Source organism: Eulemur rufifrons, chromosome 3, assembly GCF_041146395.1.
Source record: "Eulemur rufifrons isolate Redbay chromosome 3, OSU_ERuf_1, whole genome shotgun sequence".
Lineage (NCBI taxonomy): Eukaryota > Metazoa > Chordata > Mammalia > Primates > Lemuridae > Eulemur > Eulemur rufifrons.
In genome coordinates this window covers 87764504-87792151 of record NC_090985.1, presented here as the reverse complement: position 1 = coordinate 87792151, position 27648 = coordinate 87764504, and the positions used below count along the sequence as shown (strand labels likewise).

The following is a 27648-nucleotide window of genomic DNA, read 5'->3' as shown; positions in this document are numbered from 1 at the left end:
TTATTCCATTGCCTCAAAGTAGGTGGATGTTAGTAGACCTTTGATAGGTAGACCTTTGATAATGACAACTATAAACTCCGTGTTTGTCTATCTTATCTGCCACTCATTGAACTCACTATGCATTTTAGTTGACAGCTGTCATTAGGTTTTGAAGTGGAAATCAGAGGCATTGAATGCTATTTCTAATGTTATAGCCATACCACATTAACAGATGACAAAGAGTATAGAGAGATTCAGAATTAAAGGCTTACATTCTGGTTGGATATTATGTCACTTTCAGTATAAAATTAGAAATGACAAGGAATACCTTTAAAATGAATAGGTGACTATTCCATTTAAATGCACTCCAAGCACTTCCTTAAACCCTAAATTCCACAGGTGTTTTTTCTTGCTCTAATGACAATTTGCAGGTGGGTGGGGCATTGCACTACTAGCTGCTTGAATGGTTGTGTAATTTTGGCAGCTGCCTCTGCTCGCCCTATCTCCCAAGGATTCCTCAGAGCCAAGAGTATCTGCCAAGAGCAGTCAAAATGCTGCAGATGACCGGGAATTGGATTTGTTACAAATGGAGGTGTTCCAGCCCTCCGAATTTGCCAAGTCCATTGTTGGGAGTGTGATAAATGGATGGAGTGCATCTGCCCTTGTGAGCTGACAGAAATCCAAGCAGCCTGGCAGGAGGCCAGGCTTCTCTGGTGAAGTCTCGGGTAGTGTGCGTCGGTCTACAACTGAACCCCAGAAAAAAGAAAATGTATGTAAAGAGGCGTTTTCCAGGGATTTCTTGCTTTTAAGGCAGAAGTAACAGCCCTTTCATTTGATAGGGCCGGACACGATATCTTTGGAACCATTAGGGGGAAATGCTGCGATACCTATTCCAGGGCCCAGAGAGGGAATTCCAGGAATAGTATGCCGTTGAATATTATGCCGTTTAATATTACGCCGTTAAAACTAATGTTCACTTGAGGTCTTTTCATGATGATTGTTGTATTGTTACGGTTTGAGGACTTTTCTTTCTTCCTTTTTTTTTTTTTAACCTTCTCCCCTTTAATTTGGTAATGGGTCAGCTACGGGAACAAATTCCAAACTTTCAGCTATCCAAAGACAACAAAATTTGTGACAAGAGCTTTAAAATGCTTAGGGGGAAAAACCACACGAATGCTATGTATAAATTTTTATAATAAACAAAGCTTAAACAAAGTTTGACAGAAAACTGAATTTTTAGTTTAACTAAGTAAATTTAGTTAACTAAAATTAAGTTTAACAAAAAACCTAAAACTAAATATGTAATTCCAATGTGCAGCTATAAGAATCATTAATTTTGGTTATAATCTTCCATTTTCCTATTTCTTTTCTACTTATTTTTCTCTGTGTAAATACACATATGCAATTGTGTGTGTATGTATGTGCATATGTGTGCGTGTGTGTGCATGTGTGTGTGTGTGTGCGTGTGTGTAGGTCACCAAGGATTTTCATATCACTACATCCAGTGGTCAATTCTTAGTCCTCATCTTACAGGACCTGCTAGCATCATTTGATACAGATAATCACTCTCTTCCTTAAAATACTTTCTTCATTCGGATCCCAAGACTCCACACTCTCTGGGCTTTTCCTTCTGCATCATCGGCCTTTCTTTCTTAGCCTCCTCTTCTGGTTATCCCTTCCCAAAGCTCAGTCTTTGTACTTCTTGGACCCACTCTTCTGGTTCCATGGTTCTAAATATCATCTGCCTGCTGAGAACTCCCAAATGTACATTTCCTGCAGTAATTCTTGCTTGAACTCCAGACTCATTTCCCTCTACCTCCATCTCCACTTGGAAGTCTGATAGGCATCTCAAAGGTGTCCAAAATAGAACTCCTGAATCCTAGCAAACCACTCCCCATTACCAAAAAAATTCTCGTGCCATCTCATTACATAGTACTCCAAACTTTTAATTGCTCAGGCCAAAACTTTGGTGCCTCCTAATTCTTCTTTTTCTCTCCCACCCCACATCCAACCCATCAGCTAGTCCTCAAAATATATCCAGAATCCAACCACTTCTCACTATGGTTTCCGCCACTGCACTAGTCCAAACACCAACGAACTGTGTGCCTGGATCACTACGACAGTCTCCTACAAGAGTCTCCCCTGCCTTGCCTTCGTCCTCTCCAAGACTGAGTGATCCTCCTATCTCTCTTCTCAAAACACTCTGATGGCTTCCCACATCACCCAGACTAAAGCCAATGTCTTTACAATGGCCTACTAAATATTCGGTGTGCCTTACTTTTTTAATTTAAAAACATAAATACAGGAGGCAGCATAGTGGTGGTTACAAGTATGAGGTCAGGGCCTGTTTGCTTGTGTTCAAAGCCTGGCTTTAATTATTAGCTGTGTGATGTTAGGCAAGTTGCTTAACTTTTTAGTGTCTAAATTCCCTCATCTGTAAAATGAGACAATGATATTTATCTCATAGGGTTATTGTGAGGATTAATGAATTAATATTTATAGCATGCTTACAATTGTGCTGGCACATGGTAAACATAAAAATTTTAAAAATGAAAAAATAGGCATTTATGCTATTAGCAACAGAAGTTCATCAGAAATCTTGCACGTAAAACCCATGTTGCCAAATGATCCTATGTATAAGAATTTCTAAATACTCCAAACATCTATCAAAAAGGATGAAAAATGTTCTGGTTGAATAGATTTAAAATGAACCTCATTGTTTTATGCTTTTTAATTTATTCTGAGTTCAGGGTTAGAATGGATTATATGCCATGATTTATGCTTCTAAATATTTTGGTACTTTTTAAGCCTCCTATTGCTGAGCTGCTTAAATATTCATCTACTTCCTAATCACTTTAATTCCTAAAATGAGCATGATTTGTTCAGTTTCTCATGTCCCTTGATATATAAAGTCTACTTTACTTTGCTGCTCTGCCTCTGGATTTTTATTACTGTACTAAAATGAAACAATTGGATCTAAACCCATACAATAAACAAAAGCTCACTGTGTATTCCCACCTATACCCATGATAGGCACAGTAGGAAGAATGAGTCATGTGGAATTTCCAGTACAGAGTCATAAAATTAATTGACTTTTTAATGGCAAAAATGGCACAGACTCAATTTTGAACATAGCTTTAATCATTATTTAAATCTGCCTGCAGGGGAAATGAGGGGCATGGCCCCAGCCAAGAGTCTGACACTCACAGCTGAGCTCTCACTTCCATATTCCAGGTTGCCTTTTATACTCGAGCATAAGTGAAGAATAAAGGACACCCCCAAATCCCACCCTCACCTCCCCACACGCAGAGCGCACAGCCATACCCCTCAGGAACTGTTCTGATCCGCAGAGGACAGAGGGCCTTTCACTCACAAGTAAATTTCTACGGATTATTTGAAGTGGAAAGACCTATTTGGAAAGAGGCCAAATATGCATTTGAATACAAGAGAAGTCACAGTATTTGCTCAGAAAACCAAAAGGGAGTTAGGACTTGTGGAAGATTAATGAAGGGGTCATAATGTTGTTCAAGAGAGGATAAATTAGAGATTTTTTTTTTTTTTTTTTTTTGTTAGCTGAGTTGAACTTTTAGAATATGTGATGTGAAGTTCTGTTAATTCCGGAAATTTCTTCCAGTTCTAAATGGCATTTTCGTGTAAACTGGTCCTGTTGCTGGAACTCTTAAGGGCCTCTGTATCTTGGGATGGGCTAGAGATCAGCTTCCAGGTAAAGAGAAACTTCACATTTGCTGCCAACAGCAAAATGTCTCAGGCTCAACGACAATGCAGCTGTTGGGTCGCTGTCTGAAGTGTCTGTTCTTGATACACTCATAGCCCAAAGAATGACCAGATGCACCAAAGTAAGGCAAGCAGGAAAATGAGGTTTATTGAGGAGAAAAGGATAGGATTATAGCGTAAGAGCAAGATACAGGTTTGCAAAGCGAGATAGATACACACGCCACAGATAATGGTCGGACCCACTGTCACAGCAAAAAGGGTGCGGTTATGGTCTGGATCTTGTTTTATAGTGTCGGGACTGGGACCTCCCTCATGGTTCAGATGTCACCATGGAACCACCTTGATTGGACAGTTGCAGTTATGTGACCTGGGTCTTACTGCGCATGCGGATCTCCCATGAGCCTCTCTGAAAGCCTGGGTAGGGGGGTGAACCGCATGGGCGTTTTGCTTTCTTCCTTAGGTGACCCGGAATCCCTTGCTAGCTGCCTCACACAGCCACTGAGAATTCCTTTGACGTTATGAGAGATGTAAGACCACTGTGCCTCCACATTACAAACAAGAGACACCATTGAAAGAAAACCTTATTTCTTAGTTAAATCACCATGAATATGAAACTAACTTCACAGTATCTGCATGAATAAAGGTTATACAAATGAACGGTGCCCTTCTAAAATGTCATCCTTAATTCTTGCCAAATAACCCTTTTCCTCCCTTCTTTTTATTTTAAAAGAAAATTGGCCCTGAAACATCATCCAGACAAGAATCCCGATGATCCAGCTGCTGCCGAAAAGTTTAAAGAAATCAACAACGCCCACACCATACTCACGGATCTCTCCAAGAGAAGCATATACGACAAGTACGGATCACTGGGACTCTACGTGGCCGAGCAATTTGGGGACGAAAATGTTAACACCTACTTCATGCTGTCAAGCTGGTGGGCAAAGGTGAATCAGATTTATTTATTTTTCCTCAAAAACAATTTCCTGGAAGACCATGGTCTTATTCACTCTTTAAGACTCCACCTCATAGGAGATATTGCTTCCACCGAAAGCTGTTATTTGAGGTTCATTTTTGGTTTAGCTCACCAAATAATTATAAAATACCACATGACTTAAAATACTTTTAGACATTAATTATATTTGAAATTGAAGCTTCAGGTTAATTCTGAGTGCCCCCTCGTCCCCTGTAATGACTAATTAAGAACTGACTCATTGCTCAAAACCAAAAATAATTTATTAGTGTGACAACTGCTTAATAAATTATTATAGAACAAATTTAGCCATGTACTCTACTATCTATAGCTTAGGCTACATCAGCAAACACAATACTGGGCAGAATGAGTGGTAATTATGTCAGAGGCTCACATGGAGCCTGCTGTGAGGTCGTGGAGAAGGAAATGAGGGGGAAAGGTGAGAATTAAGTAGTGAAGGACAGGGAGTTGGAGAGGCAGAGAGGGGGAGACAGACTGAAATGGATATCTGGTTAAGAAAAAGGCAACATTTTTAAGGACTCGGTGCAATCAGGATTAGCTTTTCTATAGTAAATTTTGTTTGGTTTCCTAGGAATCTCTAATATATGTATGTTTGGTGATGGTTGTTATGTGTTTATGAATTCTAATATCCTTATCTTCTGATGAAAGTATATTTATACACGGGCCATACATCTAGTCCATCAGCATATTTTATGGACAGTTCACTCCACATTCATATAAGTTGCAATTAATAATAACAATCATCATTATTATTATTGTTATAGTATAAAAACCCAAATCTCCAAAAAAGGCAGGTTTCATGCTTGGTAGCATTCTGATTGCTGTTTTTTTCCGCTAGAGCATATGTTTTTATGGATATGCATGCTGAGTCTGCAACCTACAGCTTCATGTGCCTACTGCAATCCCCAGGGTTCTTTTTCTTGGAGATACCTGGAAGTCCCATTGAAACCCTTTTCTCCATTGTTGTTGAAGACTTGGGAGGGAGACAAGTTCCTGTTGAGCAGATTTGGAACTTGGAATGAGAGTGTACATACTGACAGTGTCATTTATGACAATAGGTTGAACGTTTATATGACAATATGGGCTTGCACAGGAACCTCAGCTCTAGGCATGTTTTCTTCCCATGGGAAGATACACCTGCAGTTCCAGATAATCACCCACGGGCAGCACCTGAGTGCCTACAGGGGCCTGCTTGTGTAAAAATGAGAATATGGTTCTTTGCCCAGGAAGTTGACAAAATTGATCAAAATTCATACAGACAAGCTGAGTCTGCCTACTAGTGTGAGAGATATACAAAATAATTTCTGATGTGGCTCTTTAAAAAATAAGGCCATAGAAAATATACCTTTCCAGGCCGGGCGCGGTGGCTCACGCCTGTAATCCTAGCACTCTGGGAGGCCGAGGTGGGCGGATCGTTTGAGCTCAGGAGTTCGAGACCAGCCTGAGCAAGAGCGAGACCTCACCTCTACTAAAAATAGAAAGAAATTATATGGACAGCTAAAAATATATATAGAAAAAATTAGCCGGGCATGGTGGCGCATGCCTGTAGTCCCAGCTACTCGGGAGGCTGAGACAGGAGGATCCCTTGAGCTCAGGAGTTTGAGGTTGCTGTGAGCTAGGCTGACACCACGGCACTCACTCTAGCCTGGGCAACAGAGTGAGACTCTGTCTCAAAAAAAAAAAAAAACAAAAAAACAAAAAAAAAAAAAAAAAAAGAAAAGAAAATATACCTTTCCCTTCTACTTGTACCAAAACCCAATTGCACGGTGCCCATCAGAGTGGCCTTGCACACAGCAATCATGTATGCACTACCTGAATGAATCAACATGCCATCAAAGATAGGTATTTAAAAAATCCTGGACATCTACTTGTGCCTAGTACTGTGCTGAACATTGTAAGGGATAGGCAAGGTTATTTCCCACAAAAGGCAAACAATCTAGTTGGAGTAATGAAAGAACAAAACAGTGTATGAATGGGAAGAAAATTTTCAGAGACGAGAATAATGTGGAAATTGCATAGTAAAAACAAAAAGGGCAAAAGTAGCTAAAGAAGGGAGGAGCTTCTTGGGGCAATGGCTCAAGAACACTGCACAGAAGGGCCTTGGAGGCAGTTGGTGAGGAGAGGATGTTATAGTTGTTTTCAGAGTAATTCACCTGAGACAATGAAAATGTAAAGTTTCCTTAGCAAAGAGATCCTGCATGCAAGTGTGTCACCGAAGCTCCCCAAGCTCTCAGAGGCTCCACCCCACACCTGGGGCCAGAGCCAGGCAGCAGGAGGCCAGGCAGGACCCAGGTAAGGGTCGTTACCATTAAGGTTTTGATCTAAGGTTACTGAGGAAGCACAGGGGCACACAGGTGATCCTTATCTCTCATGCTCCCTTAGTTGGATAACCGGTGCATTCCAATGAGTGATGTGTAAGCCACTTTCTATTTCAAATAATATATTTTTAATAAAATCATACTTTGATTTTGCTCAATTCACAAAAATGGACTTCTTACAATTTCAAATTGGGGAAGTCAAGAGTTTCTTTTAATCTTTAGCTATGACAAACTTAGTGAGTAAACCTTTTTTATGTTTGTGGGGCTGATCACTAGATAAAGTTAATCATTTATTTATTACTTTATACATTCATTAATTCAATATGTGGTCTGGGGGGTGCACTGTGATTTCTTCAGGTCTCTGGGGGTACAAGGGTGCAGACTTGATTTCTGGGGTTCTCCCCTCGCCCCACCACCCCTCACCCCCCCATTTTGCCCTGCCTCTGTTTCCCCTAGACCCTGTTTGTCATCATCGGCCTCTTGACGGGCTGCTATTTTTGCTGCTGTCTGTGCTGCTGCTGCAACTGTTGCTGTGGACACTGCCGGCCCAAATCATCGACGCCAGAGGAGGACTTCTACGTGTCCCCAGAGGATCTCGAGGAGCAGATCAAGACCGACATGGAAAAAGGTGGAGTAAGATCAGAGCAGGGGACAGGGGTAGTGGGTGGCCCTTCATAGGCCCGACCAAGCACCAGGTCCCACGGCAGCAACAGCTACCACGGGAGTGGGAGAGACCCAACAACCAAATGGGGGGATCTCACAGACCATCAGCTTCGGTGCATTTTTCAAGATGGATGAAAAGACAGTTACCTTTACCAGGCAGAGACAAAAGCAGAGCCTGACACTGTTAGAAAGAAATCATGAAATATGCTGACAACAAAGGAAAGCAAATGCAATTCACGGTCTCATTACAACAGTGAGCTCTGGAGTCAGGAGGTTTGGGTGAGACTGACCAGGGCGGGAGAAGCCAGGTAGAAATTTCTCCTAGGAAAAGAATTTCAGCCTGTTGCTTTTGGGATCTCTATTGGAATAGAAGGGAATGCACTTCAAGAAAAGCCGCCAACCCTTGACTTTTCTTCTTTTTGATAACTTGGTAATGACTTTGGATAAAACTGAGGGAAAGAGGTCCTTCTTCCCTGAAATGCAGCTTCTTTCAGGGCTAGCCTCCACCAGCGTGGAGGATGGGAGTGTCTGCTTCGCTAAAGCACGCTGTGTGCCGCTGTGCATGCACGGCTGTGACGGAGTACTTGGTGCTTCCAGTTAATCATACCCGGAAAGGGAAAAAAAATGTAAAGAAAGTTAAGATCTCACAGAATTCACAGCACCGGGAATACTTTATGTTCTCTGGGAAATGCCTTTGTTTGAACAAGGTGGGGTCAGACCTGCTGTTGTCTTGCTTTTTTCTTGCCGCCAAAATCCTACTGTCAAATTCTCTCCTGCAGAATGTACCATTATTCTGGATTACGGACTTTATCACTAAACCCCTCAAAATCCTAGACAGCCAAATAAAAGAATTACTTGATAACTCAGATAGGGGCCATTGCCAGAACTGCTGACATTGGGATCGGTGCATTTCTCTGGATTGTGCCATACTCTGATACTTTTGATCTCATTGAAACAGAAATTCCAGGACAGAAAGCCCCAGGGACTGTGTAAAGGCTTCCACACAACTTTTATTCCCTATCAAATATGGTACTAAGTAACATTCAGTTACTCCCCACCCTGAGTCCAATTCAAAGGAAGGAGTCTTCAATCATGTGAATTGGACTGAGTCCCAGACTCTTTCAGGATTGGGAGCTCGGAGAGGACAGAGGGGTTTTCTTGCAACCTGCGACCCCTTGCTGTGCGGACCCCTGGGTGGCCAGGCCAGCAAACAGAGGAGGTGTTCAGACCATTTTTTATGACTGCCCTTGGAGCCAAATTGTGGGCCCACGGTGAAATGTAATTATAATATTCCTTTGTTTTATTTGAGCTATAAAAGGAGGAATTAATCTTTTAATGGGGGCATATATACCAAAAAGATCAAGCAAGCAAGATTACTAATAAATGGGTTAGGCAGTGATATATGCATGGAAACTCCTTCTCTCCAGGCAAGGGCCGGTGACATTGGCACAACTTGCTTACAAGTGATGACCCCGGTGCTTTAATGCCATCTGCTCTTGTGAGAGAGACAAATTGTTGTAAGATTATGTCGGGGTTTCTGGCTCCACTGTCCACAGGATCTCCCATAACACCCATCAGTCCGGCCCAGTACTCAGTCACTGACAGATGACAGGAAGGGACAGTGAGAGAGGAGAGTATTGCCATCATCATCCACTGTGCCGACCTTCTCTTAACTTCTCTTTTAGAGTGGGGAAACCAAACGTAGGTGAATTGAACCTGGATATCCCAAATCCAGTCTATCACACTCTTCTCTGAAAAGTCTTTCTTGTTTTTAATCAGATAAAAGCTCCACCAGGTCATTTCATTAGACCTTCCTTGTGGAATATTTCTTTTCTGGAACAGAAATCCACACTAGGTGCCAGATTCCACCCAGGTGTCCTCCCTGCTGAGTGATTGGTGACTGTTCTCAGTGCTGACGCCCCAGAGCTACCAATTCCATTGCAGAGGTCAGATTCTAGATGAAGTAAACCACAGTCTCATTTGGCTGTGTTATTAAGAATCCTTAACCAAAAGGGAAAGCTTTATCTTATTTCTAAATATTTAAAAGCTCCTATCCAGGGACAGTCCAGGTTTTCTGGGGCCTGAAATTTACACAATTTGGGCGGCTCTCTTTAAAAAAAGAGCACATAATTAGATCTGAAAGCGAATATTTATTTAGAATGAAAAAAAGAAAATCACAACAAATCGCAAAGCTTAAAAACTGACAAACACCATAAATATCACAAAATCTAGGAAAATAGCAATCGTTTAATCAACTGCCTGGCACACCTGTCATACTTTGGCCCTGATGCTTTGTGGTTACATATTCTTTGATTGCCTCTTCATGTAACCATAATTTTCTAATATCACTTTCTATAGGAAGAATAGAAAAATAATTGCCTTTCCTCTAGCATGTTTGATTAATTTTTTTTTTATTTTTGGCGAATTATAAAATTTTCCTTCAGCTTTACAACTCATTATTGATAATACTGTCTACATTTTTAGGGGTTGTTGTCAAATTCAGAAAAACTCCTGTCTAGTTTATTTCATATATAGGTTGTAAGATTTGGAGGAATTTTCCACAGACCACCTTTGACTCTGTACATTTCAAGCCTTGCTGTCCCTACACCATCCAGGGGCAGAGCCCATCAGACACATTCATATTGTGTGATGCTTCAGCGAGTGAACTGGCACAGTGAGCTGTAGGAGTCTACCTAAAGAAATTCGTACACCTGTACCGCTAACAATAATTAACTATACACCAAGTTGTTACAAACCACAAAAACATATCACACTGAACTCAAACAAAACCTGTCCCCAACTCTTTATCACCTTAACCAAATCTCCAAAGTGTCCACAGCCCCTGCATTGCCACTCGTCAGGCAGAGAAGAGTGACAGAAGGAAAATCAAAGTGAAAAGGGATGTTGTGGTCAAAATATCTTACTTTTGAAAATCTACAAAAATGTAAACACATTGCGAGGGCCCTGACAGGCCCTTGGAAGGCTCCGCACAGGTGAGGGTCCTTGAGCTTAAGTTTCATGAACTGTGTGGTAAACCTGCCACTGCTCTTGGGGCTAACATTTCATGATGAGAATCTATGCCTGATTTGCAGTCAGTTAGTTGCATTAGTTAGATGCAGATTTGCACTCCACCAATTCAGAGACTGAATGTAGTTACAGGCAAAATTAATGCCAGTTAAGGATGGTAAGGATGGAAATCAGACTCCATCTGAAGACTTTGCTTTCTGAACTGTGGTCCAATAAGTGGACTGTGGTCTGATCCATTCTGCAAAAGAAGGGGACCCACTCAAGGTTATTTAGGAAAATACACTTGAAAGAGGCTACTAGTCACTTGGAAATTAAATGACTCATGCCACATGATAAACAGCATTCATCAAGGTCTGAGTCCATTAGGAGGCACTGGGGTGACATTGGGGATTTGAGAATTTTATTTTAGTGATTCTGAAATTAAATAAAAAATGGCAAACATTTTCTCACTTAGAGGATTTTCAATACTCACATCAGATCTAATGATAAAATCCTAGGGTGCTAGAGTGGGGAGGGATCAGAGGAGTCAATCCTCACCTCTACAGGGGTTTTCTAGGAGTCTGCACTTTAGAAAGCTGCCCATGGTGGGGAGATTTGGGACCTTTTATGAAAGAAAGAATCGCCCGTAAAAATTCAACCACAACAGGAGGGTATAGAGTCAGAGGTAACTCTACATTCTACCCTTCAGCCAGAAGGATACCATAATACTTTTTAAAACTTTTGTGCAAATATTTATGGAGTTTTGTTTGTTTTACAAAAATGACATCATATCCACATGTTATTATGTTTTTTTTCTGGCTTCTTTGCAGAGGAAAAATTTTGATAAAATTTATCGATTTTTTTTAAATGGATTGTACCTTTGGTCATGTCTGAGAACTCTTAGCCTAATCTTATGTCATGAAGATTTTCTCTAATGTTTTCAAAAAATTTTATAGTTTTATGTTTAATGTTGAGATCTATGACCCATTTTGAGACAATTTTTATGTAAGGTGTGAGGTTTAAGTCCAGACTCTTTTTTGTTGTTGTTTGTTATTTTGGCATATGGAATCTAATTGTTCTAATACCATTTGTTGAAAAGATTATCCTTTCTTCCTTGAATTGTCTTTTCACCTTTGTCAAAAATCAATTGGCCAAAAATCTATTGGTCAATATCTGTACTGTCTAGTCTGCCCCATTGATGTACATGTCTGTCCCTTCACCAATCCCACTGTCTTGCTGTCTGAAGCTTTAAAATAAATCTTAAAACCAGGTAGTGTGATTCCTCCAACTTCATTCTTTTTCAAAATTGTTTTTGCTATTCTAGTATCTTTGCCTTTATGTAAAATTTATATAAATTTTATAATCAGGTTGTCTAGATCTACAGAAAAATACTGCTGAGGTTTTTATTGGAATTGCATTAAATTTGTAGATGAGTTTGGAAAGAACTGACATCTTTACTATGTTGAATATTCCAATCCATGAACACATCGTGTATCTCCATTTATCTAGGTCTCATTTGATTTATTCCATGAGTGTTTTGTGGTTTTCAGCATACAGAGCTGCTATATGTTTGGTTAGATGGATACTTAAATATTTCATTTTGGGGGGAGCTATTACACATAGCATTGATTTTAAATTTTGTTTCCAATTGTTCGTTGCAAGTATTTACAATTACCTTTGTATATTGGCTTTGTATCTTTGTATCCTGTGTCTTTGCTAAGGTCACTTAGTAGTTTGGATTTGTGTATGTATGTGAATTCCTTGGGATTTTTCTATGTAGACAATCGTGTCACCTGCGAATAGGAACAGTTTTATTTCTCCCATTACAACCTGTATGCCTTTTATTTCTTTTTCTCGCCTTATTGCACTGACTAGGATTTCTAGCAATTGGTTTACTACTCTGCTGTCACTGTCTTAAAATTCTTAATTTTTGAATAAAGCATATCATATTTTCACTTTGCACTGGGTTTTGCAAATTATATAGCCTGTACTGAGGGTATTTCCCTGTGTGGGCTATAAATCTGGATTTCAAGCTTGATGACTTTTGTCAGTAGAAATTTTTCTTTGAAGGAACTATAGTCTACCTTTACATTTACATTTTAAAATCTATATTAGATAAGGATATTTATAAAAACAGAGGAGCCAATACTTACTGGCAAGGACTAAGACAAAATGTCACCAGAGCTTAATACTCTGCTTTTGGTTGGTGGCGGGTGTAGGGGAGGGAAGCTCATTGAGATGAGACAGGATGGGGTGGGTAAGAGTAGATGGAGCCAGGGATTTATATTAATTATCCATCTAAATGCTATGCTACAGATCATATTGTGCTTAGAGATTTGGCCAGTATATGAAGATTCCAACTAGAAATTTATTTTTCATACATGAACACTGATTTTAAAGAAGCATGGTTAGCAGTTCTTTCTTCTATTATTCTCCGTCTTTTATCCAGAAACATCAAGATACAAAGTATAGCAAAATTAATATGAGGCAATCCTCCCTCCAGAATAAAAGTAATAGCTGCTTAACCCTTTGTGTTCTTATACCTTGCTAGAATAACAAATAAGAGGAAAGAACAGGGGTTAAGTAGAAAACTACATGTATAATTTGAATTCAGGGACTAAACACCACAAATCTCACTTCTCAGAACATGTTATAGGACATTATAAATGTTTCTTAATTTATGAAAATTCAAATTTGAAATATCAAATCATTTTTTACTAATTGACTTATAAAAAACCATTGGAAAATTTTCACCTGCCTTGAGATAGTTTTAACAATTCTAATTTTATATATGTAAGGTTTCTTCTTGAACATTTGTTATTCTGTTTATATTTTTTTATTCTGTTATATATTTCAAACATGCCTAGTTCTTGACCTTAGCTAACGTCTAAGATACCTTTTGATGGTGTAACCTGGTACCAGTCTCTGTTCAGCAGTGATGGTGCGGGTGGGATTTGGTAGCAGGAGGTAGAGATTTGTTTGGGTTTTTTTGTCTCTTTCAACTTTATCAAAGGACATAATCTAGCTTCTACCCTTAAGAAATAAAAGGAGTGAAGTTCAAACAGTGGTATCATCAGTATTCACTGGTAACTACAGAACTTGTAGACAGATTCCCATCTCTTTCTCAAAATAATGATTCCAGTGGGATGCTAGGAACACAGGGGAATTCTTTTGTTCTTATGAATCAATCAAGATTAAACGGAAAAGAGAGAGTGTCTTAGAGAAGCCCTTACCCCATTGTTTAAAACATGAAAGGTAAAAGGTAATGGGTACCTGGTTATTTCTCTTACTTTCACATGTTCACAAATTAGAAGTTCTACTTTGTGAGATTTTGAGTAGTGTGCTTAAACAAGCTCATTTAGACCCTGTACTGTACTCCTCCTCTGTTAGCTGAAAACCATAGCGAAATCTGAATTGTGTTAGCTAAGAGAACTTTATAGACCATCTTGAGATAGAACCTATAGCCTATAAAGCCCTCTTAAGGTAGAACCTTGTTCCATGAGAAAGTGTATGTGTGTGTTGTATGAGTGTGTGTGCACATGTGTATGTGTGACAGTGTAACAAGGTGTAGAAGAAAAAGCTTGAATTGTTACCGGTTACCTCTGAACACCCTGGCAAAGCAAACCGAAAATACAAGAGCTAAATTCAATGTTTCTTCCGAGCTGAAGGCAGTGGAATAAAATTCAACCAAAATTCCCAGCTATACTCTAAAAATTTCTGTGGAGTCATGGTTTTCCCTTTTTTTTTTTTCTGAGGAGGGGGGTATAAAGTATCTAAAGGAGAAGGAGATTTTATAGTGTTGACCTTGGATCTAAAATGTGAGATTCGGTGCACAGAAAACTCTGTTGACTGCTTAACTGTTCTTGCCGCTCACCTGGATAAAACCCAAACACATTCACAACCATTGAGCTGAAAAGGCCATATGGCTTGTAATTAGACTCTCTCTCTTGGCCAAGATATTGAGACATTTATTACATTTGCTGTTCAGCATTCATCACATCTTACTGCCCAGGAAAAGGGCACCAAGGAAGAGATTAAATTTATCCTTCCTCTTTTTGCCACTCCCCATTCAATCTCCTTCCTACCCCTTTCCCTCTGATCAAAAGGAACAGATTTCTGAAAACAATGCATAGAAAATAATGCTTGCACCTAGTCCAGAACACTTTGCTGCTTCTTTACATAAAAATATCAAGTAAAAATTATCAAGGCCTTGGGCCAGGGCAGTAGGACAGGTGAGTCAGCTCACAAAGCTCCCCCAAAAAGCAGCTCAGAGTGGACCTGACATTTCTTTGAGTTTTGGCTGCCAAGGTTTATTGAGATAGTTGTTCAACAGCAAACTTTTATTGATCACTTAATATTTGCCTGATACTATGCAAGGGGCTGGATAAAAGAAAGACATGGTTCCCAGTATCTTGGACCTTACAACCCAGCAGAGGAGATGAGGAGACAAATATTAAGCAGATACCTATACAAAGAGCTAGTTAATTTACAGGTACAATAAGCCCACCAAAGGAGACACATAGGGGCTGTGAAAGCGAACACTAGGGGGCCTCACCTGGATGCAGGTGAGGACAGCTAGTGACATTTAAAGCAGATTTAAAGAATTGAGAAGGAGTTAAGGAGTAGGGGATTATGGAGATGGAGAACTCTAGAAGGGGTGAATCTTAAAACAAGCAGAGCATTTGGCACAGTCTTTCCCTATGTCCTTGTGAATAAGACGGCAAATGGTGTCCTACATGTCAGGCAGGGCAGGTGTAGTCATATTGGGCTGTTTTATTCAGTAGTTTTATCAAGTAATTGAATGAAGCAGAAGTTGTACAAAGACTGTATTTGCAAAGAAACCTAAACTGAGATAAGCTTAGACAAGGGATCAAACCGTCAAAATGCAATGTAATAAATGGAAGAGCTGGAATCCCCAACAGTCTTCTGGAGAAGAGCAAGACCAGTAGGATTAACTCAGAAAAGGGGGAAAGGAATCAAGACACTCTGTGGAGAAAAGTGCAAACAAGTAGAGGAGACGGGAAATATTATTCAGCCATAAAAACAGGAATGAAGTCCTGCTACATGTTACAATGTGGATGAACCTGGGAACATTATGTTAAATGAAAAAAGCCAGGCACAAAAGGACAAACATCATATGATTCTGTTCATGTAAAATATTCGGCATTGGTAAATCCATAAATGCGGAAGGCATATAGATTGGGGGTTGCCAGGGACTAGGGGGAAGAAGGTAACAGGGAGCAACTGCTTAGTGGATGCCGGTTTTCCTTTGGGGCGATGAAAATGTTTTTCGACTAGATAGAGATGGTGAATTATATACTTACACATTGTGAATATACCAAATGACCCTGAATTGTCACTTTAAAATGGTTAATTTTAAGTGAATCTCACCTCAATTAAAAGAAAAATAGTAGAGGGAAGGGTAAGCTAAAATTTGACTGGAGAAAGAAACTATCCATAAATGTGCTTCCTTCAGAAAAGGAGAAGGTTCTTTGTTCCCTACAAATTCTTCCATGGCCGGGAGTGGAGGATCCCACAGGCCTAAGGGGAGGCGTCACAGAGCTGGGAAAGGGACCTGTCACCTTTCACACTGCCACCTGGAGAGCAGTACTGCCAGGGCTGAGGCAGAGGACTGTAGAGTCGGACAATGCCGTGTCGAGCCCCAACTCTGTTAGTTACTGGTTGAGGCTTTGGGGTAACTCTCTTACCTCTTTTATCTGTTATTGTTTTTATTAAGTATTAAATAGATACAAATAAATATGCCCTGACTTTCTATCTCAGAAAAAGAATAGTACCATTACCTTTAGACTTCCTTGTTTGCTTTTCCTTTCTCAGAAGTACTTATCTTAAATCGCTTGTGATGATTTCTTACTATTCTTTTTACTATTACAGCTATGTATTTACATTCCTAATCGGTATATCCATCACTTGGTTTTGCATATTTTTGAACTTTAAATGAATGGACTTATACTTCATAATTATCCTTCTTCAACTCGCTTTTTTTTTTCACTCAACATTATATCTCCGAGATTCATTCACACTGTGACTATCATTCATTTATTTTCACTGTTGTATAATATTCTGGGAGAACATCCCATTGTTTATCCATTCTGCTGTTGATGGGCATTTGAGTAGTTTCTACTTTTTTGCCATTACAAACAGTGCTGTCATGAATGCTCTTGTACGTATCTCTTGGTGCACGTATGCTAGGGTTTTTCTAGGTATATACACAGGAGTGGAATTCCTTAGTCAAAGGATATGTACATCTACAACTTAATAGATAAGACTAAGTAGTTCTACAAAATTATTGCACTAATTTACATTCCCAGTAACAGTTAACAAGAGTTCCTGTTGTCCCACATCCTTGCCAACACTTGACATCACCAGACTGTAAATGTGCACCCATCTGGTGGGTGGGAAATGGTATATCATTGTGGTTCTATTTTTATCTCCTTAATTACTAGGAAGGTTGAACATCTTTTCATATGCTTATTGGTCATTTGGGTTTCTCCTTCTATGAAATGCCCATTCAGATCTTTTGCAAGTTTTTAATTATATTATCTACCCTTTCATTAGTGATTTTTAAAATATCCTGGGTATTAATTCTTCACTGATTATGCTTGTTTAAAATATATTCTTCTTATGCGGATGCAGTGGAGTGCGCCTCTAATCTCAGCTACTCAGGAGGCTGAGGCAGAAGGAATGTGTGAGCCCAGGAGTTCAAGACCAGCCTGGGCAAAATAGTGAGAACCCATCTCAAAAAAAAAATTCTTCCAGTTTGTGACTTGGTGTTTCACTCTTTATAGTATCTATTGATGAACCACAGTTCTTAATTTTAATGTAGACAAACTTTCAATTTTGCCACTATGTTTTTTTGTGTTTTGATTAAGAAATCCTTTCCCATCTCAAGGATATAAATGTGTTCTCCTATACACTCTTCTAAAAATTTTATAGTTTTGCATTTTCACATGTAAGTGTTTAATCACCTGGAATTGACTTTTACGTGCGGTATGATGTAGGGTTCCAATTTCATTTTTTTTTCCAGATAGAAAACAATGTGTCCCAACACGTTGATTTCTAATATTAGTTTCATATTCATTGAGTTTCTGTAGATATATGGAGTAGTTGCTGGGCTTTCTGTTCTGGTCCATTGGTCAGGTTGTCCATTAATATCTGTATGCAATACCAGGCCTAGTCCCAATATCTATTTAGGCAAGTCCTCCTCACTTGTTCTTTGTGAAAGTCACGCATCCTTGGCCTTTTGCTTTTCTATATAAATTTCAGAATCAGCTTTGTCAAATTCTTTAATATAAGTTCTTTAAGCAAAACTTTTTGGGATCTGGGTTAGAATTGTGGTGACTGTACACATCAATTAGGTAGAACTGACATCTTCAAGAATTTGAGTCTTCTAATATGTGATGTGGTATATCCATTTATTTAGGTCTTCTTCATGGGCTTTCACTAAAGATATATCTTATATATTTTGGTTACATTTATTCTTGAATACTTTACCATTTATTATCAATCAATAAATTATATATATATTAGATTTCTGCTTGTTTTTTTGGTATATAGAAATGAACTTTTTAAAAACATTCATTTTGAATCTAAGAAACTAGCTAAATTCTCTTACCATGTCCAATTGTTTATTTGTAAATTCTTTAGGATTTCTACATAACTGTTTATATTTTCTGTGAGTAGTGATAGCTTTGATTTTTTCCTTTCCATCCCTTGTCATTTTTTTTTCCTTTTTCTTGCCTTTATGTGTTTGCTAAGGCTACTAGTAAAATATTGACAAGAAGTTGCTTTCAAGGTTGCATCATAGGTGTTAGGTTTGCTGTAGGTTTTCAGTCAGGTTAACAAAGTTGTCCTCTATTCTTATTTTGTTAGAACTTTATTTCATCATGAGTGTGAAAGTTTATCAAATACTTTTTTCATCAATTAAGATCATTATGATTTTTCTCCTTTAAGCTATTATGATGAAGAATTATATGAATTGATTTTGCAACGTTTAAACAAACTTGCATTCCTGAGATCATTAAACCCAATGCAGTAATGATGTATTAACTATTTTATTCTTTGATGAAATGAATTAGCTAATACTTTGTTTGAGATGTTTGTAACAACGTTAATGAATGAAAGCAGCCTATAATTTTTCTTTCTCAAACTTTGTTACTGGGCTTGGGATCAAGATTATGCCTCATGAAATAAAGTAGGAAGTATTCCTTCTTTCTTTACTTCTCTTGAAACATTTGTGTAATATTGGGATTCTTTCTATAGGGTTTTGCAGAACTTTCTGGGCTAATGTGTGATTGTGCAAATTTTAAATTATTAATTTAATTAATTTAATGTTTATAAACCATTCAGGTTTCCTTTCTTCTTTCAAAAAAATGGATTCTTCAAATTTTTCTCATATTTTTATACTTCTATAGTATCTACATCATTGACCCATTTTTCATTCCTTATATTGGCATTTCCACTGTCTCTTTCTTTAACCATTCTCACCAGATGTTTGACAATTTATCAGTGTTCTCAAATAAACAACTTTTTATTCTCTTTTATATTTGTTTCTACTTAGTTTCTGTTCTTTACTATTTTTCAATTTATTCTATTATTCATTTTCTAATTTTTTAAATTTTATACTTCTTAATTTTCAGCCCTTTTCTTATATTAAGCATTAAAGACTATAAATTTTCCTATAAGTTACACTTTAGCTTCAGACACACACACAGAGAAACATGCAAACATACATGTTCTTATATTGTTCTTATCATCTGAGTTCTAAATATCTTCTGATTTCTATTATGATTTTTTTCTTTGGTCTATAAATTAGGCTTGTGTGTATCTTAATTTTTAACCTGTGTGTGTTTTCCCGGTTTCTTTTTGTTGTTTGCATCTAATTGCTCTTTGATCAGAGAATGTCAGTGGTATGATTCCAATACGTTGAAATGTCTTCAGAGTTGCTTTACAGCCTAGAACTTAGTCAATTTTTACAAATGTTCTACATTGCTTCAAAACAATGCATTCTGCATTTGTTAGGTTCTTGTTCCATATATGCCTAATAAATAAGGGTAATTTATTATATGTGTTAGCTTGCTAGGGCTGCCAATAGAAGTATCACAGACTGCGTAGTTTAAACAGAAATTTATTCTCTCACAGTTCTGGAGATTAGAAGTCAGAGATCAAGGTAGCAGGGTTGGTTTCTGAGACCTCTCTTCTTGTCTTATAGCTGGTCATCTCTCTGACTTCATGTGGTGTTTCCAAATCTCTTCTTATAATGACACCAGTCCTACTGGATTAGGGCTCACTCTCACGACTTCATTTTAACTTTATTACCTCTTTAAAGACCCTATCTCCAAATATGGTCACATTCTGAGGTACTGGGATTTAGGACTTCAACATAGGAATTTTGAGGGAGACACAATTCAGTCCATGACACAGTACTTTTCAAATTCTTCATATGGTTAGATATTTTTTTGGTTGCTTTCAGTTACTGAGTGAAGCAGTCATCTTCCACTGCAATGATGGATTTTTCTGTTTCTTTATAAAGTTCTGTCAATTTTTGCTTTATATATCTTGAGGCTATGTTTTTAGTGTATTTAAGTTTAGAATTTTTATAGCTACTTGGTGACTTGAACATGTAATTATTATGTCTAGCAATGCTTTTTGTCTTATATTTTATTTTGTCTGTTAAAATATAGTTATGTTAGCTTTCTTTTCATTAGAGTGTGTGTGGTAAATATGTTTTCATCCTTTAATCTCTACTCCTTATCATTACGTTTTTTGATGTTTCTTTTGTAAACAGCATATAGCTGGGGTTTTTAAGATTCAGGATGATAATATTTTTATTCTGAATAGAGTATCAAACCATTTGCATTTATTATAATAAATGATATATTTTGATTTTTTTTCTAACTTACTTTTTGTGAGAGACAGTATAAAAATAGTTTTTAAAGAACAGACTCTGAGAAATACTGTCTAGGTTTGAATATAAGCCCTATTATTACCTGTCTAACCTTGGACTAGTTACACAGTCTGTGCTTCAGTTTCCTCATCTTTAAAATGGGCATAGTAACCCTACCTCATAGCACTATTATAACTACTGAGTTAATAAAGTGCTAAGAATAGTGCTGGGAACACAAAAAGTGCTATATACATGTTTTCTGTTAATATTTTTATCATTATAATTATCAATTTAAATTGACATATTTTTTATGTTCCTCTTTTTTCTTTTTTTTTATAGAGTATTTTTTTTTTTCTTATTTCATTTCTTTCCCTCCTCTGATTTGGAAATGATATTCTCTGTTCTATGCTTTTAGAGTTACCCTAGAAATTTATCAAGCACACAGTTTATCAAAGCTTAAAGTTATTTCTTATCTCTACCTTTCTCTTGAACAATACAAGAATTTTATAATGGTATAGCTCTGATCATCCTCTTTTTGACTTACACACTATTGTATTCTAGATTTTTCTCAATTTTAAACCTCATAAATTTTTGTCATTGCTTTATATAGTCAATAATTGTTTGGTTTTATTCACATATTTTCCACTTTCTTTGTTAATTATTTCTTTTTACAGCTCAAATATTCTATCTAATAACACTGCCTTTCTGCCTGAATTACATCTTTGTAATTGGATCTGCTGGTGACAAAATTTCTGTTTTTATTGTCTAAAAATACCTGTATATGATAGCCTTTTGAAAAAGGAATGTAACTTAATAAGAGGGTCTGTCAACAAATCTAGGTTATCCTCTTTTAGCATATTGAAGATATAATTCCACAGGGTTTTTTTTAGCTTCCATATTGGCTATTGAGAAGTAAGATTGTTTTTAAAACTATTTAGTCTTTCGTGTTCTTCAATGTCACTAAGATGTTTTAAATATGAGTTTCTTTTTCATTTATGCTAACTAGTTCTTGGATTTGTGTATTGGTGTCTTTCATCAATTCTAGAAAATTTTCACCCATCAAATATTCAAATATTGCCTCTCTTCTTTTTATTCATTTTTTTCCTGAAAGTCAAATTAGATATAAATCAGATCTTATTACTCTGTTCTTCATGTCTTTTAACCGCTTTCATATTTTCTCTTTGTCTCCGTGTTACATGCTGGATAGTTTCTTCAGACTTGTCTTCTACTTCACTAATTCTTTCTTTAGCTATTAAATCTTTTCATGAAGTTTTTTTTTAATTTCATGTTTTAATCTCTAAAAGTTTGATTTTTATTAATTTCAAGATCTATTTGATAACTTTAAAAACATGTAATTCTCTTGTATTTGTGTCGGATAAGTGCAGTATTTGAAATCTTTCTGGGTCTGATTTGGACTTCTGTTATTTCTGTTGGATCTCATTGAGTGTGCATTGTTTTTAAGTGTAATCACTTTTTCTCCTATCTTTCTATCTCTATTTGTTTTTACTATGAGCATATGTTTTTTTCAATCTTATAGTGATTCTTTGAGGCCTAGTTTGAAGATAAAGTCATTCACTTCTGCTAGGTACCTGGGAATACATCTTACATTGTACCACGTTAAACTAAATTATCATCTTGAGGTTTCTTAGAACACACAAGTACTGAAAACTTGGTCTGCCAACTTGTGTGTTCATTGGCTTGCCATTAAACATTTTTAGGGTAGCTCCCTCAACTCAGCATCAAAATTTAAGACTAACAAATATCTTTGTAGATTTAGAGGCATAGTGATTTTAGAGAGAGCATAACCATTTTGGGCACTAGCTTCATGTGAGGAGCTTCCTATTACACTCTCTACCTAAATAAGCCCTCGGTTTTGACTTTTGTCCCAACAAGGGCCACACATACAACTGCACACTACAGAATTTGAGGGGGCATCTTTCACATAAACTACACCTTTAACCTAGATATACAGTGTAGTCTATATGAAAGGTGCCCCCTGTAGTTGTGCAGTGTCCAACCTGCACAACTATATGTGGTAGTCCTGTCTCTATCCCCACAAGATGGTGAAACCTAAAGTTTAAGTTCACCAGGTTCAACAAGTGCCCTCAAGGTGAAAGCTGGGTTTAGTGCTTTGGTTTTATAATTATGTAACTGAAACAACTTGAATGAAGAGTGAAGGCAGTGCCTCCACTCTTTTGAAATCCTTCAAAAGGTAGGCATATTAATATCTGATAAATTGAATTGATTTTTCAGACATAATTTCGACAATACCCATCACTTGCCCCATTAAAATAACTATAACATGATAAGAGGGTGTTTATTGTTTTGCTTTGTTTATTTTTAGATGCAGACTTTCCAGTTGTTCTCCAGCCTTCAAATGCAAATGAGAAAACACAGCTGATCAGAGAAGAACCTCGATGCTACTGCACAGACTCTTGATAGTGACCCCATGGAGAGTCCACAGGACCTCCCCTCAGTTCGGCCACATCTCCAGGTGGTCATGGGGGAGCGTGTGGGGCATAAAATGCTGTGAACTTTTCCATATTTGTATTATGTTTTTAGGTAAGGGAAAGATGATTGCTACATAATTTTCTCAGTATGCAGACTTTCTCTCTGAGTAGAATTCCTAATGAAACACATTCAACTTTGATGAATAAAGGCCTGAGGAGTTATTTTATACTCTTTGCATGAGGTAAGACAGTGGCACTGAACAGCCTGTATGAGCCAGCCCTTTCTGTGAGCCAGACCTGATTCCTCACAGACCAAAGTCATATTCCAAAACAGAAGCCACTTTTCATCCCTTTAACTAAATGCAGTATTCATATCTACCATGAGCATCATCACCCGAACACACATGAGAATTTACAAGGAATTTTCTTGTGTGTGTTTAGCCTTTTCCCTGTTGATATTCAATAAGGTTACAGAAGTATTTCAAGAGGCAGGAAGAGATGGTTAGGTTTTAAAAAGACAAATCACATTATTTTAAAGTATATTTGTGGAACATTAAAAATTGGCTTTTACTGAAAACTGACAAATAAAACCAGGAAGAAAAAGGTTTTGCATATACTTTTTGGTTGGCTTAAAAACAAAACAAGGCCGGGGGCGGTGCCTCACGCCTATAATCCTAGCACTTTGGGAGGCCAAGGCGGGAGGATCGCTTGAACTCAGGAGTTAGACCAGCCTGAGTAATAGCAAGACCCTGTCTCTACCAAAAATAGAAAAAATTAGCCAGGTGTGGTGGCGTGCATCTGTAGTCCCAGCTACTTGGAGGCTGAAGCAGGAGCATAGGTTGAGCCCAAGAGTTTGAGGTTGCAGTCAGCTATGATGACACTCCGGTACTCCCATGAGACAAAGCAAGACTCTGTCTTGAAAAACTAAACAAAACATCCCATTCCAGCAGCTGTAGCTTAAAAGCAAAACAAAAATAAATAAATAAATAAATAAACTCTTCGACCTGGTTAAATCTTATAAATGACCCAGAAAATCATTCTGAGCCTGAACCAGCCCCAGTGTGTTATCATTTTTTAGTAAACTAATTTTTGTATAATTGGCCCAGATTCGCCAGACTAAGGAACAAAAACACATGAGGTAAGGATTTTAAATCCTGTAGTCTACATTTAAATTTAAAGGCATATCACCCCATTTTTGGTGGAGTTAATTGTTTTGACCAGAAATTGTTCAACTCTGTGCATGTTGGGCAATTTAAGCCTAGAGGTGGTCTCTGCATTTGCTTGATTCTTATCTTCATCATGTGGTGGAAACCATGTGCTATTTCTAAAATAGTACAGCAGCAAAAGTGTTTGTTTTATCTAGGTCTTTCTTACTTCTTTATATAATATTACATTTTTCAAGATGTTATGTTTTTATATAATATTGCATGAAATGCCATTTGTTTCTTATTCCCCCCACCACAAAATTATAGTCAATTGCTGCTAAATATATATTGTAAGTGAGAATTAGTGTCATAGCTCTGACAGTTCTGAAGTCATTAAAATTCTGTTCTAACTCTTGAGTTACTGGAATTTTTTTTCCTGCATAATAAAGTAGACAGAGCCTTGGTTTGAAAGTTAAGAGTCCTGGTTTAATCTGACCTCTCGCTAACCAGCCCTGTGATCAAGTGAGATTAGAAGAAGATGGCTAATCTATGATTCTGTTTTCATACTTGCCCTGACTACCTTCTGAATTGCTATATGACCAGATAAAATAGCAGAGGTGAAAGCATTTTGAAAAGTCAAGTGTTTACCAAATGTAACGTGGTTTTACATGAATTTGTATATGTTGACAAATACAGACAAATGTAATGTGATTTCTGAAGCATATAAACTCTCTCACCCAACAAGACCTTTGAAGATACGCAGTATTAATGGCCCCAGTAACCAACAAGTGCTTGGAACCCTACTCAATAAACAAATGCTGCTTTCCATTTAGAGGAAACACTAGGATAAATAGCCCAGACCGTGCATAATTTGAGCCACTACATTTCCTTTTTGTGGTCTTTTTAAGCAAAAGGTCAGGACTATTTTGAATAGCAACTTACAAATCACAAAGCTCACCTTCCTTTTGTTTCCTAGACCTCATTTTCCTTTCTCACATGGAATTTTTTACTTCCACTCCCAGCTTGCCCAGGCAGCTGGTCCAAGAGTGGTTAAAATGAGAACAGGGCATGAATTAGAATCAGAATCAGATGGTAGAATCAAATTGCTAGATGGATTCTGGCCAATGTTCTTCACAAAGTGCTAGTTTCTGGTTACAATGATGTGCAGCAAATGCAAGCACATGGATGCCTATGAATGAGGGAATGAGTTCTGCAGAATGCCCCTTCAGCTACGGGGAAACAAGGATCAACTCTTCATCTGACGAGAAGCTGCATAAGGATCTTGTGGGGCAAACAGGCGCTGCTATCCAGAATTATCTGCAATCATTCTGAGCCCACAAGCATCTTAGCAGAGAAGCGTCAAGAAAGGGGTATGCTGACCGTGAGCCCCAGCAGTGGTCCTGCAGGGCCGGATGAACAGCACACTTCAGGGGCTCACTACCTAACCCTGGGCACCATGCTACCAGAGTGGGAGATGTCTCATAAGGTTTCATGAGTCATCCATTTATTTTCCTGTTTTCTTACATTAGAACATAATAGAAAAAAATACATACGCATTTTTCTATACCAAAATACATAAATCTTAATTATTTGAGAATAAATGACATTCTGTTTCTACATTTCAAACGGTACATAGGCTAAAACACATTTGCCATGGCCTAGTTTGGAAATGGGCTCACCCGGTAGTGCACTGCCTGATTCTGTGACTTACACAGAGGGTTCCAACTAAGGCTACGTGATCTCTGTGATGGGCAAGATAATGGCCTGCCAAGATGTGCATGTCCTGATTTCCAGACCGTTTCTCCAGCCTGCAGCCCTCCTAAGCACCTAGGTAACACTCATCTCTATATAATTCCTGAGCAACCCTAGACTATAAATGGCTAGAAATTAAGTCCTGTATGACTGGGTTTTGTAAAACAAAGCCATTTCCAAGTTGTAGATGACTCCAATTAGAAGTGAGTTTCAGAACTGCATCTTAGAATCAGAGTTTACATCTGTATTCCCCACAGTGCTAAAAACAAAGTAGGAAACTAATAAATATTAATACCTGTTGATTAATTGATTAATTCTCACAACATAAGCCATTTCTGGGAAAAGCCTTTCTCTAAAAAAAAAAAGACCTAAACATACTTAGTGCCAAATGAAAGGGTAAGTGTGATACAACTTTCTGGAATTGTCTTGCTGTTCCAGGGCTGTCCCCAAAAAGCAAAACTAAATTCCTAGAATCAAATCAGCAATTATAGGACATCTGTTAATATATCCTGCTCACCACTGGGCTGCCAATTGAGCCTTCTAATAGCTGAAAATCGGATCATCAGCTTCCCCAATGCCTGAGAGCCCACCAGGCACATCCTTGTTCCCAGGGCCAGAAAGAGGGAATCCTAGCTAGCAAGGGTTTTTTTCCTTTACTTTTGAGTAATCTCCTCTGATACCCCAGTATCTCCACTCCTGAGATGTCCAGATTCATCTTCTTGTCTCAAAGTTTTCATATATAACACATTTTCTTTTCTGGTGAAGAATAATTGGGGGAAAGTTTTTAGTGCAGATTTTCACTTTGGGAATGAAATCCCAACATTTTGTTAAAAATTTTAAAATGATCTATTTAGGCATATATATATTAACTAATTATTAAACTGCCATTTGGGGATTATGTATTATAATTGCAGAAACGTATTATATTGTATTATAATTCCAGAAAGCAATATTTTAAAGCTAACCTAGGTTTAAAAGTAATAAATGAAAGCCATCAGGCAATGAAAAAAACTAAGTCTATTCATTGATTAACTTATTAGCATAATGGTTTTATATAAAATGCTTTCATTTTGAAGTTTACTTTATTGTATTTGGCATGGAAGTTATTTTTTAAATCAATGTGTAACACACTAAGAAATTAAATTTTTAGCTACCAAAACATGAAAGATACATATTATCCTGAGTAAGAGGGTAAAGTTTTAATAGAAAATAAAACAATTTGTTTCCCTGCTTATGTTCTGCATTTCTTGGCTTTCTCTCTTACCTCTTCCTACCACATCCTGTCCCCTAAAATAGAGGATTTGAAAGTGTTGGCTTTTAAGATCATAGGTGCATTTACTGGTATTTGTGAAAGACAATTCATTCTTTCTTAAATTAAAAGTATTAATAAATCTTCCCAATGAAGAATAATAACCAATAGCTGGAGTGCTTAGTACCAGACACTACCCTAAGAGCTTTATGCTGATTCACTTAATACAACAATTTATGAGACAAGTACTAGCACCATCATCATTCCCCATTTTTAGACTAAGAAACTAGAACACAAAAAGGTCAAGTAACTTGGCCAAGATCACCCAGCTGGTTGGGAGTGGAGCAGGCTGGTCCAGAGGCCACAATATTAACAGCTGCACTATATTGCAGGATGATCCTGTGTTTCCAACAACTAACGCTGTCCACCTCCCACTCCCTGCCAACTCCTTCCCAG

At 37.7% G+C, this 27648-nt stretch overlaps 1 protein-coding gene across 1 annotated transcript in view; it reads left to right on the top strand.

The window, feature by feature from the left end:
- Positions 1 to 23035, top strand: part of DNAJC5B (DnaJ heat shock protein family (Hsp40) member C5 beta) — a 42047-nt gene extending 19012 nt beyond the window's left edge. Inside the window, exons 2-4 of the mRNA XM_069466445.1 lie at positions 4445 to 4658; positions 7480 to 7651; positions 22941 to 23035. Coding sequence (XP_069322546.1) covers positions 4445 to 4658; positions 7480 to 7651; positions 22941 to 23035 — 481 coding nt within the window. The remainder of the gene's footprint in view (positions 1 to 4444; positions 4659 to 7479; positions 7652 to 22940) is intronic.
- The last annotated feature ends 4613 nt before the right edge of the window (positions 23036 to 27648 follow it).